Source organism: Pezoporus flaviventris, unplaced genomic scaffold (genome assembly GCF_033815535.1).
Source record: "Pezoporus flaviventris isolate CSIRO_AGI_PZ_B2104156 unplaced genomic scaffold, CSIRO_AGI_Pfla_v1 ptg000015l, whole genome shotgun sequence".
Classification (NCBI taxonomy): Eukaryota; Metazoa; Chordata; class Aves; order Psittaciformes; family Psittacidae; genus Pezoporus; species Pezoporus flaviventris.
This window is the reverse complement of record NW_026892563.1, coordinates 40,979,681-40,992,160: the sequence shown is the minus strand read 5'-3', so window position 1 is coordinate 40,992,160 and position 12,480 is coordinate 40,979,681. Positions and strand designations below refer to the sequence as shown.

Genomic DNA, 12,480 nt, shown 5'->3' with positions numbered 1-12,480 from the left:
AAAATAAAGCATTTCCAGCCTGCATAACTGTGGGGAAAAGGCTGACCAATCTTGATCCATGAAGTTTTGAAGAGAACATAATTAAAACAATTGCAGATACAATTACAGTGCCCTCTTTTTAAGAGTTGTCTCACTCGCAACTGAGGTTACAATACCAACGTTTTTTATTAGGTACTTTATTTTTTAATGTAATTTCAGGAAAATTTATGACTTCTGGTAAAATTAATGCAGATATTTTTTTCAAAGCATCGGAGAAGTTAAATAGGGCAGAAAAGCCAATGATGACCTATTGTTTGAGTACGCTGATATGGGTTCTTGTGTGTGTGTATCTCAGTGGTGCCTCTGCAATGGCTATGGTCATGGGAAGTATTAACAGAAGGAATCAGTGTTGTTTGACATGACCTAGTCAGAGATCCCCCCAGCAGGCTGATGGGACCAGAATGAGTTACTCCAGTGCAAAATAGAGTGGTTTGGCCTAGGAATGAAAGCTAATTTTGGTCTGAGACAGATCTGAAGCATTCACACAGTTGTAGGTAGCAGCCCTCTACAAAGGCAAAATGCTTTAAATGCTTTCAGCTACGTCTGCCAGAACTCATTTTAGCATTGCCTATGACTTGTACCACATAGGATCTTCTTTAATTACCTACAAACAATTGTGACTAACAATCATTCCAATCCACAGGTCAGTCTCATGACACAGGATTACCAAGAGTGTTGCAGAAAGTAATGTATTATCCTGCCCCCTCAGATTATCCTCTTTGAGTGCCTCTGCTATGGTAGTAAGTCAGTACTAAGGAAGCATTTCTCATGTATTTCCAGTCTGCTGCTTTCCCTTCATACTCTGATCTACACACCTGGATCTCCATGACCCAGTTCACTGCCACCAAATAACTCTCATTATACTTGAGAGGACTGAAAAATTGCGCTTTGCTATGGAGAAAAACAAAACAACAATGAAATAAAATAACCAAAACCAAACCAACCAACCAAAGCCACCAAAACACCTCTCCTTTGTAAAGGTCATCCCTGCAGGTCTGGGACTAGCAGTGCAGGGAGCAGGATATATATGCACAGGGCTGCCCGTGCTCCACCTAGGGAGCTGCCGGTCTGGCCCCTTCTGCCAGGGCCAATCTTCTCTGCATAGAAGCAGAGCTGCTCCACAGGCTGCTCTTCATCGACAATGATCTCTAGTTTCAAGTATGACAGCACCGACCTCCATTCATCTGCAGGTGGGGGCAGCGGAAGAGAAAGGGAGGGAGGGAGAGGGAGGACACTGCAACCTACGTGAATAATTGATAGTGCAAGGAAAGGAGAGCAGCTGGGTTCCCTGTCTCCATCTGCTCACCAGCTGGGGATGAGAGAGCCTTGCTCAGGTAGGGGATGAACAGCTTAGCTGGTTTTATTCTCATCTTGCCTGCAATGCCAATTAAATATGTTTTGCATCTAGAGGGAATGGGAGCAAAGATAGCAGGGGGGCAGGGGGGGAAGGCTGATTCAGATCTCTTCTGCTCGTGTGGCATTGTGTAATGGATTGACTTTGGGGCAGTTTCAGCCTCAGCAGGAAAGTGGCTGTGTGGTTTTTAAAAGACATTGTGCTATACTGCGTTATGTAGACAAGCAGTTGGAGAGAGTGGAGGTGGGGAGAGCAGATGTCTGCGTAAGAAATGAGACAAACTGGAGAAATGGGGGGGGGGGGGCATGAATGAAGGTCTGTTCAAAGAAATCCCACCCTGATTCTGTCAACCTTTGACATAAAATGATGGGTGCAAATGGGCAGTGGGAGGTGCTGTCTCTGCATGCTCAGTACTATATTTAGAAGCTGTGTGCGTAGATCTGTGGAAGCAGCTGATGTGAAAACACATATGTTTGTGTGTGTGCATCTATGAGTTTGTGGGGACCGAGTGTAATATTCCAGTAAAACACAAAAAAATACACTTTCTGCCCTGAAGACCTTACCCTTGAAGGATATGCTGCTGTGTTTCTGTGGTGTTGCACAGTTTCTGTGGACCTTCTGATGTTCTCATAATGACTTAATGAAATTGCAGAGATCAGTTTTTGTGTTGCAGTTGATACAGACTTTTCCTATGTGAGGAAGAGAAAATGCTAATGCATTTGTGAGAATGGTAAAACTGTTTAAAAAACCTGGGAAAACAGCAAAAGTTATAGATACCAATTACTGTAATCCATATATTAACATACCTACAAAGATAACCTGAAAGAACAGAAACTTGTATGACAGTTGCTAAAACACACAGTAACTATAAAATGCATAATGATCTATGCAAATACAGACCAATATATGGATTACAACACAGGACTACAAGTACGCTGAATTAGTCATATTAAGAATGCAAGTATCAACAGGAACTGAATCTACTTAGTGCTACTGAAGTCTCGTTTAGGTGATATTGTTGCATCAGCTGTGTAAGTAGTGACAATTGTTAGCTTTATTATAAGTAAGTGAAAAGGGGGCCTATGATTTGCTTACGGGCGGCAGTGATTTATTCATATGTTTATTTCTAAAGGAAACTGATCAGTAAATAGGGTATTTAATAACTATGCTGGTTTGCTTGTGAGTCTTCAGTGTTTTGTACCCAACTGGAATCGCACAGGAGGTTAGGTAAAGCTGTGAGACGGTTAAATGAAAGCTGAGCCCAGTGTTGTTTAGTACGGAAACAAAGTTGGCTCTTGTCTATAGTGGCAAGCTGCCGAAGAATGGCAGAACAACCTCTGTATAGTTTGTTTTCTCCATGGCCAGGCTTGCTATTGCTGCTGCTAATGACCCTGGGATGGGGGAGGGCAGTTGTTACTGCTGGCAGCCCTCTCTAACAGCAGAAAATAATGTCTCTTCCTCTTTCCTGGATGCAGCAGAAGTGGCAAGCTTGGCTCTTTGCCTTGGCCCAGTCACATCTCTGCTCAGAGATCCAGGTGAATGAGTAAGAACTGCCTGTGCAGAAAGCAGCAGTTGTATTCAGTGCCCTGGACCCATCTGGAAGGTACCTGGGCTGGAGCAAGGAGGTGGGCTGAATTAGTTAGCCCCTACTCCAGCATCGGATTTGCTGGGGCTGGGGGAATGTAGACAAGAGGAAATGGAAAGACCTGGTTCCTCTGTCAAATCCTGTCTCTCATTTCCTACTGTCCCCTTCACGAGTTAGAACAAACCCAGTGTGAGGCAGACACTTGGCAAAAGGTAGTAGCTGCTGCCTTTAGAGGTCCTGATGTGAAGAGGAGACATTACATCATCCTGTAGAATGAAATTTGGAATCATAGGGGAAAAAAGTGTGTCTAGAGGAGCTGTTTTCTTATTTGAACACAAGTGTATGTATTGTTGCAATGGAAAATCATGATCTTACTCTCACTTTTTGATGAGTTAATAAAAATACATGTTTCTGACCCTTCAAAATTTGAGCTTCCCTAGAGAACAGCTTACATGTTAGATCAGAGAGCTATTTGAATGGAAAGCTAAATCTCTAGTACCTGATATGCATCAGCTCCACATACCAAGGGCTAGTGGGTTTGGTATCCTGTTAGTCTTCCCTTGACCGGAATCGGAAGTTGTAGAGGATTGCCTTGATGCTCACTTTTCCCACTCTGGGGAAGAGATCTTACCCTACATGAGAGTTGAATGGGGGAACCCTCTGCTGTCCTTGTCCAACACTGCTTGTCTTACCATCACTGACTCCCCGAAAGACAGCTTCTCCGGCTCGGCTGTCCCAGCAGTGCGCTCCCGCAGGTTGTGACCATCCATGGATAACCCATGAAGGATGTAGGGGAACTGCTCTTCCGCAGAGAGGAGGGGGGGAAGTCATCACCCCATCCTCCGCTGCCTCATCTTCTTCCCCCTCCTCTCTCCGTTCCCCGGTGCCGCTGGCGTGGCTGGGGCCCGGTCCCGGCTTTAGGTGCCTTTTGCTTCCTCTCCTTTGAAGCGCGGCTTGAGAGGAAGAGGAGGGGTGCGGAGCCGCGGCTTTGCTGGGAGCCGGGAGGGAGCCTGTGCCCTTCTCCATGGCGAGGCAGGAGGAGAGGAGGCTCCCGAGGAGGGAACCCGGGAGCTGACTCAGCGGAGCAGCCCGGCATGTCTTCCCGGGAGCACGGCTTCCCTGCCGGAGCCTGCGGAGGGTAGGTACTGGTGCGGCTGGAAGTGAGGTTCCTAACGGGAGGTCAGAGGCTGTGGGCAGAAATGGAATGGAATTGGTTCTTTGGAGTTTTAGGGATCTGTGTGTGAGCGCTGAGTAATTAAAAAACACGCATTAGTGTCTCATTGCAAGGATCACTTCTCAGGCTGGGACACCAGTTATTGTACTGACTGTTGTTAGCTGAAATCATAATCATCATTAGCTGAAAATCATGCTGTATTGTTTTTCCTGCTGGAAAGCTTCCAGATTAGCAAAGGTTTTTTACAATAGGTATACACCCATTTCCTTGTGAACTGTTAGGAAAATAGTTAGCTGATGATTTGGGAACTCGCCTGTTCAGAGTGCAGGAGATCCCCTTTACACCTGAAAAGCTTAGGAAAGATGGATGAAGGGATGTGTGAAGTCTGTCAAGGCCAATTTGTATTTCTCAGAGAATAAATACTAGCATTGACTTGGTTATTGAACTGGCTCAGCTGTAGCAGGTGGGAATTATTTTGAGGGAGCTGTATAGAAAGATCCCAGGATTGAAATAGCAGAGGATGCTGCAATACGGGAATACAGGGCATGAGCAGAGTTGTGTGTGTGGAGGCAGTGGCTTAGAAGTCTGCAGAAGGGATTCTTGTACTTCAGAATTGAGAGTGGAGTCTTTAGCAGTGGATCAGCAGTGCCTGTTTTTAGTTTGGCTACCTGCTTGAAATCAATGTACTGCTACCTGCCACTAGTAAAATCCTAGTTTAGTCTGCAGCATTTTCCAGGTCTTCTGCTTCCCCTTGTTGCCATTTCCTAAAAATTAAGCTTCAGCAAGTGTAGATTCACATGTGCATATTCCTGTCTCAGCCTGCGATTTGCTTTCCTTTTCCAGGAGGATGGCATTCTGTTCTTTCTATAACAAAAAGCTTAGTGCTTTTCATTCCGAAAGTTCCAAATTCACAAATGGGCTTTGAAGCAATAGTTACAATGACTGCGAATAATTGTGGTATTTTGAAATAAGATAACATAAAATCTAAGTAATTCTCCTGGACTTCTAAAGTCCCCCAGCACATTTCTAATCTGGGATCATACAGAATTGAGAGCATCTCCATGCGTATGGTAAGACCACTGATTTTGGCATCTGCTGGCATCTATTGGCATCTGTTTGATCTCTGTTTGACCACAGAACTGTACCAGGATTGGCTGGTCAGGAGCAGTTGCTGCATTGAGAGCTCAGGTCAGTCCAAAGTGTAGGGATGAATTTATGAGAGAACAAGGGCAGGACTGACCACACTGACCTCAGGTAGGAGCTGCGAAATTTCCATGATGCACGTGTGCATTCTACTCTTTACTGAATGATTCGGGATTGAAACCAGTGCCATGCCAAAGAAAAGCACTATAGCATGGAACAAGGCCCAGGGGTATCCAGTTGCACTGAAGTTCTACTATTATACTTCTCTGGGGTTGGCTAGTTTCTGAAAATGAGAGCTTATCAAATTAAGCTCTTACCCTTTCCAGGGCTGACAGAACAGAAACTTCATGTTTCTAAAAGAAACAATAAAATCTTTCATGTGCTGCCTTGGGCATCAATTTCATCACTCCCAAACATACTTCAAGTAAATGACTAGGATGATAAATAAAGTATGTGTTGGTATAATATTAATTTAGAATAAACTTGCCATCTAACTGTTCTAATATTTATTTGAGGATATCAAGACTCACTCCTACATCTTCTTTCCTGTATACATTATGGCTTTAATCTCTAAATGCATTGCATCTGTCTAAATGACATCTCTGTCATTTGAATTTCAGGAGAAAATAATGGGATGGAAGCATTGTGTTATTTTGTGTCGATCAGCCTATATGCAAGTTACACGATGCCTTTGGGCTACTAGAATAAGTTGTGAATTGTCAGAAAATTAGTGGGCATAGAAGATGTAGATGGAACTTGTAATAGAATGTAGCTTCCTGATTGCAGAAGTACCTTATATTTCCATACAACAGGGACTGTAGCCACTGGTTTCAAAGCAAGAGTCTGCATGACTTATAAATACCAATTTCTTAGTATGGAAGAAACTGCAGTAGGATGCAGTAGGAGTCATGCATCTAACAGCTAGAGGATAGCAGTTCATCACTGCATTATCTGATCACATAACAACCGTATTCATGCTTGCATTACAAAGTGGAGTCTTGTCTCTTGTATTAGAAACTTGCTTTTTTGTTCCAAGCTCCACCTGTGTGACCTTCACGATGACTTAAACCCCAGTTGTGACTGCTAGTAAAAACTGAATAGTGTGGGACATTTATTAACTAACAGTAATAGAGCTGCAGCAGTGAGACTGTCCATGGTGCAATGGGCAATGCAATATATGTCTTTTAAACTACTGTTTGAGTTGCTTTTCTGTCTTCTCTTCTATGAAATCAAGCAAATGCTGTTGCGATTTGTGTACACTGCTGCTCCCGCAGGGGCCAGAATAAGTTTTCAATAGAAGATGTGCAGACAAAAGCCTGGGCATGCTGGCTTTACCAGCAGTGGAAACACAGAACTGTGTCTGCATCTCTCCTGCAGGGTGTATTGGTTCTGTTCTAGCACCATCCCTGTTATGCTCCTGCCTTGGAGACTAGTACTTAGACTGTGACAACTGGGGCTGTTCTTTAGCTGCTCATATTCAGATGTTTCGGAGCTTTCAGCTCTTTTAATATGGTTCAGTTTTGAGATTTGACTCCAAAGCTTTCCATGAGACCTAACTTTAATTCTGCTGCAAATCTTTAATAGAGGAGGAACTTGGCGAAAAAGATCATGCAGCACTTACATGGCAGTTGTAAGGAAAATAGTGCATGTGAACAGAGACAGAACTGTCAGGGTGGGGAGGTTGTTGCTGTTACATCCACGGTGTTTGCAGGTGGCAAGTGGTAAATTAAGGCAGCTTTGGGAATCTCTCAGGGAATGACAGCTTCCTCATAGGCAAGAAATGGTCTGGGTAGAGGAAGAGTAAGCAGAAGGCAAAGGAGGCAATGCAGGCAAGCACTGGCATCTTGATTTCTCCAAGAGTTAGAAGTTCTTTCTTTTTCCCCTCTACCTGTTCTGCCTCTCTCTTGCAGGAGGTCTGAGAAGGGGGAGCGCTGCTTCAGTGATGTTATAGACTCTCCCATCCAAGGCTTTCCATGTGCTCTCACTCCTGCTGTCCCCAACAAGGTAAAGGCAGTCCATGTTCCTGTGGCTCAGGGTTGGGGTGTGCCTTGAACCATTGAGCAGAAGTGACTAAAGCAAGCTCGTGTGCATGCATGTAGTCAGGCACTGGAACAGGCTGCCCAGGTTAGTGGTGGAGTCACCATCCCTGGAAGTGTTCACATACCCTCAGTGCCATGGGTTAGTGGTGGGCTTGGTGGTCCTGGGCTAGAGGTTGGACTGGATGAGCTTAAAGGTCTTCTCCAGCCTCGCTGATTCTGTGTTATAGCTACAGTTGCCCACTTCTGTAAGAATCCTAAACTTGTTAATTTAATCATTTCTTATGCTATGCTGTATCAAGTTGGTAGTCTGACCCATTGAAAGAGAGAAATTCCTGATACCCGTCCAGTCAGGTTCCAAGTCAAACTTTTGCAACCAAGCCGAAGACTATTTGGCCAATTGTATTGTTGATGCTATCGCTAAAGAAGGATGATTTAATCTTGTCTTCAGTGAGCAGGTAGTTTCTGTGCCAAAACAGGGAAAGAGCTGTTGGATCCTTCACTAACCTGTGGGTTACCACAGAAGCTAATGCTAGCTTCTGCAAATGTTCAGATTGTTTTCCCTGTTGTCTTTTCCTTTTCACAGACTGTGGACTTGTTTGAGATGATTGAAAAAATGCAGGTAAGGAGAAGTTATTCTGTCAAACTTTGGGATCTCTTGATTTTGTTTTCATAGCCAGCTGAATTATCAGCTCCTATTTGTCGTGCTGCTTCAAACCTAATACCCTTTAATTTGGGCTTGCAGAATATTTAGCTCTTCTAGGCCCAAGCTTTCGTACCTGCTCTTGAATGGGGTTTCAGAAGTGTTTTCCTGTGTTCATTTCTCCAGCCATCACGATGGAAGCAATAGACACAAATTATTATAGTTGTGTCCTTTACAGAAGTGCGATTCTGAGAGAAAATCAAAGCTGCATTAAGGTATCTCTGGCATCTTTGCCATGAAACTATATATCTGCTGGGTGGCAGCTGCTAATGACAGGTGATCAATGGGATGTTAACATAACTGTATTTAGTAAGGTCAGCCAGTTTAATAAATAACTACTGCAGACCCTGTCTGTAACTTGCGGAAGACAGGAGGACTCTGGCTTAATTCTCTCATGGAAACATGTGCATTTAGTTGCATATATTACATTATAAAATTAAAATAGAGTAAAAGGGGAAAAAAACCTCAACTCTGCCTACCAAACAAAAAGATCGTGATGTAATAATGTGTTATATATGTAAATAAAAAAAATTCCTTAAACTGAATTTTCAGATGATTTGTTCACAGGGCATTCTTGGAGACTACCAAGATTTGTTCTGAACGCTACAACATTCTTTAAAATGCTGTGGTTAACTTTGACCTAACATAACACGTAACATGGCACATAACTCCTGCTTTTTATTATGTGCAGGAATTAAACTTATAAGAAACAATTAACATACTTTCTGGAATTTGGGTGATCAAATTATGGGCTTGAGGAAAATGCAAGACTTTGGTGGGACTGCAAAAGTGAGGAGGTGGAAAGTACCAGCAAAATGCTGGGCATTTCCTAACTCAGTATAGAGTTATGAGGCTGACGTGTAGAGTTATTTGACAGACTAGAAAGGAAAAGGGAAGGAGGGAGGGGCTGAAGGTGTATCTTCTGTGTATTCATGTGTATACAGATACAGGTCTTGAAACCACTCTACTGACACTGAAACTATGGGATATGTTCTCAGTACTTTAGAATAACAAGCATGGCTAACTCATTTAACTCTGCTAGAAAGTGAGCTGGAGTGTGCAGAGCTTCTTGTTCAGTTCAAGAGCATGTTGAAAGGTGTGACAATCTTTTCCAGGCCTTTTGGAATCTGTATAAGGAAGCAGGCTTCCCTTGCTGGAAGACTGTTGCTTAAGTTTCTCGGTGTTTATCAGTTCCCAGCTTACCATATGAAAGCTGTCTCTCACTGGGTTTGAACCTCTTTATCTCTTTAGTTAAGAGATATAACAGAAGGAACTGATGTGAATTTCCAACAAATGCAGACCAACTAATTTCTCATCTAGATTAGTTTCTTAGCTGCCCATTATTAAGAGATAAGGGGTTTTTATTTAGCTTGTTTTGTCACCTGGCTTGCACTAGAAGAATTAATAACTGCTCCTGAAGTATGATAGCAGTTTCTTGAAAGAAGAGCTTTCTGCTTTTAAAGAGGTGTAAAGTGGGGGGAGCTTGGAGCTTTCCAGTTTTGATGTCAAACTAAAGGACTGGCCAAGTTCTGGCTTTACTCCTCATCTTTATTCCAAACTTGCGCAAAATAGAAGTTTATGGAGACAGACAATTACTTATGTTGGAGATACGGAGAAGGACACTGAGGGTAAGTGCAGCAGAATCAGAAACATAGGGCTCACTGTCTGTGACTTTTATGTTTCCAGGGAAGTCGTCTGGACGAGCAAAGATGTTCCCTTCCAGCTCCTCTCAAGGTCAGGCCAAGTTGTTGTTGCCTCCTAAATTGCTGAGAATGACAAATTACTGACCTGCCTTGCAGTGTATTTTCAGCTTGGGGTGAACAGGGAGCCTACATGCAGCCCAAGAATGCATACGTACTTGCCTTCTTTTCTGCTTCTTCCTTGAAGCTGTTGCACAAGAGGGTGAAACTATATAGCTGAAATAGAATCAACACTTTCCTTTACAAATTTAAGTGGTTCCAAGAGGTGTTTCCTATTATTAACAATCTTAGCTTTGAGTAAGTAATTTCTTAAAATTTATTCAGTTGAAAAGCTGTAATATTAGTTTTGAAACCCCATTGCATTTATTTCAGTTAGTCTCCTTGAGGACTCATAGAGATGCTACTAGAAAGTTGGTGTATTTCCCTCAATATTAGGCCAGTAAGAACAGATTCACAACTTCAAAGTCTGAAATCTTCTTCTCCATTTCTTCAGTCGCAACTCAGGCACAGTAACCTTAAAATCAACCTTGACATCAAATTTAATCTTGGAATGACTTTAAAAAGAAGCCACATAAAGAACTGATACAGCTGAATTCTGACAGAGATAGTCAGTGCTCTTTGTGGTGATGGAAGGGGCATCCAACTGCCATAACGTGGCTCAGATACTGCTCCTGTTCTTACTGTGGTGCCTCAGGACTGCTCAGTTGTATACCTCAGGTCTAGCTATGGAGATGACACAACCTTGATCCCACTGTCAATAACAGTACTATTTCTACCATCCCTACTGTCATCTCTGTCTGCAGAAGAACAGCAGCTGTCTAGCACTGTGTGGAAGGAAAGGAGAATGGCTCTTACTCCTAACCTCGTCCAATTTCCCTATAGTTTGGCTACCTCCTCATTTTGTATGCCTGTATTCTGTGTAGTTTCAAAGAGGAAGGTGGGTGAAATCCGATTCCTAAATTTATTGTTCTCAAAGTTCTATATTGCTGAGACCTGGAAAATGGAGCCTAACCTTAAATCCTAAAGTAAAACTCTAAAGATGAACTAGGGCAGAATGGAAGCTGAGGGCACAGTTTGCACCATCAGGAATTCATAACACTTTAAAAGATGTGCATTTTTACTAATGGTCTTCTCTGATTTCAGACAGAAGAGGAGTATATTCCTTACCCCAGCATCCATGAGGTGAGTTAGTACTGCTCTCCTCTGTTTTCCCTTGGACTTATTGGCCTGTCAGCATTCATGTTCTCTGTCCTTCCAAATAGGTATTACAGAAAGGGTGGCCATATCCTCTCATTATCTTACCCCAGTTTGGGGGCTACTGGATTGAAGGGACGAGCCACAACCTCTCCAGCTCGAGTCCAACTCTGTCTGATGCACCCTTTCCCTGGAGTGGTAAAGTGAAACTGGAAAGTGACCCTACAGCCAAGCTGTACCGCAAACATTTCCTGGGGAAGGTAAGGGTGTCCTTCAGAGCCTTCTCTGCCCACCCAGCCTCAGGGCTGAGATGCATCTCAGGCTTTTTCTGATGGACTTAGAAATAACTGCACCGCTGCTGCATTTCAATTCCTCATGATGCCATAAGCTAATGTAAATGAAGTACAAACTATATGGCCTATACTGTTTTAAGTTGGTCCTGTTGCTCTGTGATATGTGCTACATAGCAACATCCTATGTGCTAACAGAAGAGAAAGGTTTGTACAGGAAATGCTTATATTTGGTTAAGAAGCTCTTCTGAGGCTCCATGACAGATGACAACTTTGGGATGATAAAAAGGGAAAAAGTGTAATAGTACTGAGAATTGAGATAGTGCTGTTTTTAGAAGGGACTTCAGAACTGAGAGTGCAAGCCCCTCAGTAGTAAGCAAAATGGTTCATGTTTCTCAATAGCAAGTATAGTCACCACAGAATGTTCATGAAGAAACTGGATGATGTGCTTTATAGTTGTTTGATTTAAGTTAGTTTGGTGCTAAGTGTTCCTTGAGTTCCAGTCTGACAGAGAGAAACAGAGCTTGGCCTCCCAAAGTGGATGTTTGCTGCCTGGCCAGTAAGGTCTTTTAGCCTGTTCAGGGAATTGATCGATTCCCAGACTAGATCTCAGGATGATATTAGCCATCAAGAACAAGTGAGAACAAACTCATGTTCTCATCTGAGATTCGGTTCAAGGCATAGGGAGATAAGAAGCCTGACAGGTATACTTGCAAGGCATCTTATTCAGTGGTCTCCCTCTGCAACTGCTTAACAAGTTCAAAACTAGGGAAGAGGTGAACCTTTGAGCAATGCTGAGGACCTGTTCTGTGGTAGTTGGGCTTGTCTGAATGGTCTTGTGTAGTATTCAACACTAGAAACCAGTATTAATATGATGTTTGTAAAGTGTCCTTTGTGGAGGCTTCCCTTCTAGCTGACAGATAAGAAGGTTGTAAAACTTCGTGTCTTACACTGTGGGAATTATTCAATGTCTGTGTTGTTTTCAAGACTATAATAAAGAGAAGTAGCTTTAAGCCAGGAAGGATTTAATAAAGGTATACCTTGGGAATACCAGACAGAGAACCTTAGGATGCAGTTTCACAAGCACTTGAAGCTGATGATGTTGATGAGAGAAGCTTTCTTGCCATACGTTCATATGTGGTCATGTATTTCTCCATTATGCTGTCTTTTCCTTGTGCTGGTTTAAGTGCTGCTGCTGCAGTGCTCTGAATATGGAGTATTCTCAGTAGAAGGAGCTATGTCTTAAGTTATTAGTGTGAAAT

At 42.9% G+C, this 12,480-nt stretch overlaps 1 protein-coding gene across 11 annotated transcripts in view; it reads left to right on the top strand.

Annotated features, from left to right (window-relative positions):
- The first annotated feature begins 1,057 nt into the window (after positions 1-1,057).
- Positions 1,058-12,480, top strand: part of LOC133269699 (rap1 GTPase-activating protein 1-like) — a 40,944-nt gene continuing 29,521 nt past the window's right edge. For 2 of the 11 annotated variants that reach the window (XM_061454287.1, XM_061454286.1), the window contains exons 1-6: positions 3,634-4,116; positions 7,206-7,299; positions 7,918-7,953; positions 9,721-9,768; positions 10,878-10,916; positions 10,997-11,188. In XM_061454287.1, coding sequence (XP_061310271.1) covers positions 3,758-4,116; positions 7,206-7,299; positions 7,918-7,953; positions 9,721-9,768; positions 10,878-10,916; positions 10,997-11,188 — 768 coding nt within the window. In that variant the 5' untranslated portion in view covers positions 3,634-3,757. The other 9 variants (XM_061454285.1, XM_061454284.1, XM_061454291.1 and 6 more) reach the window with 8 other exon arrangements.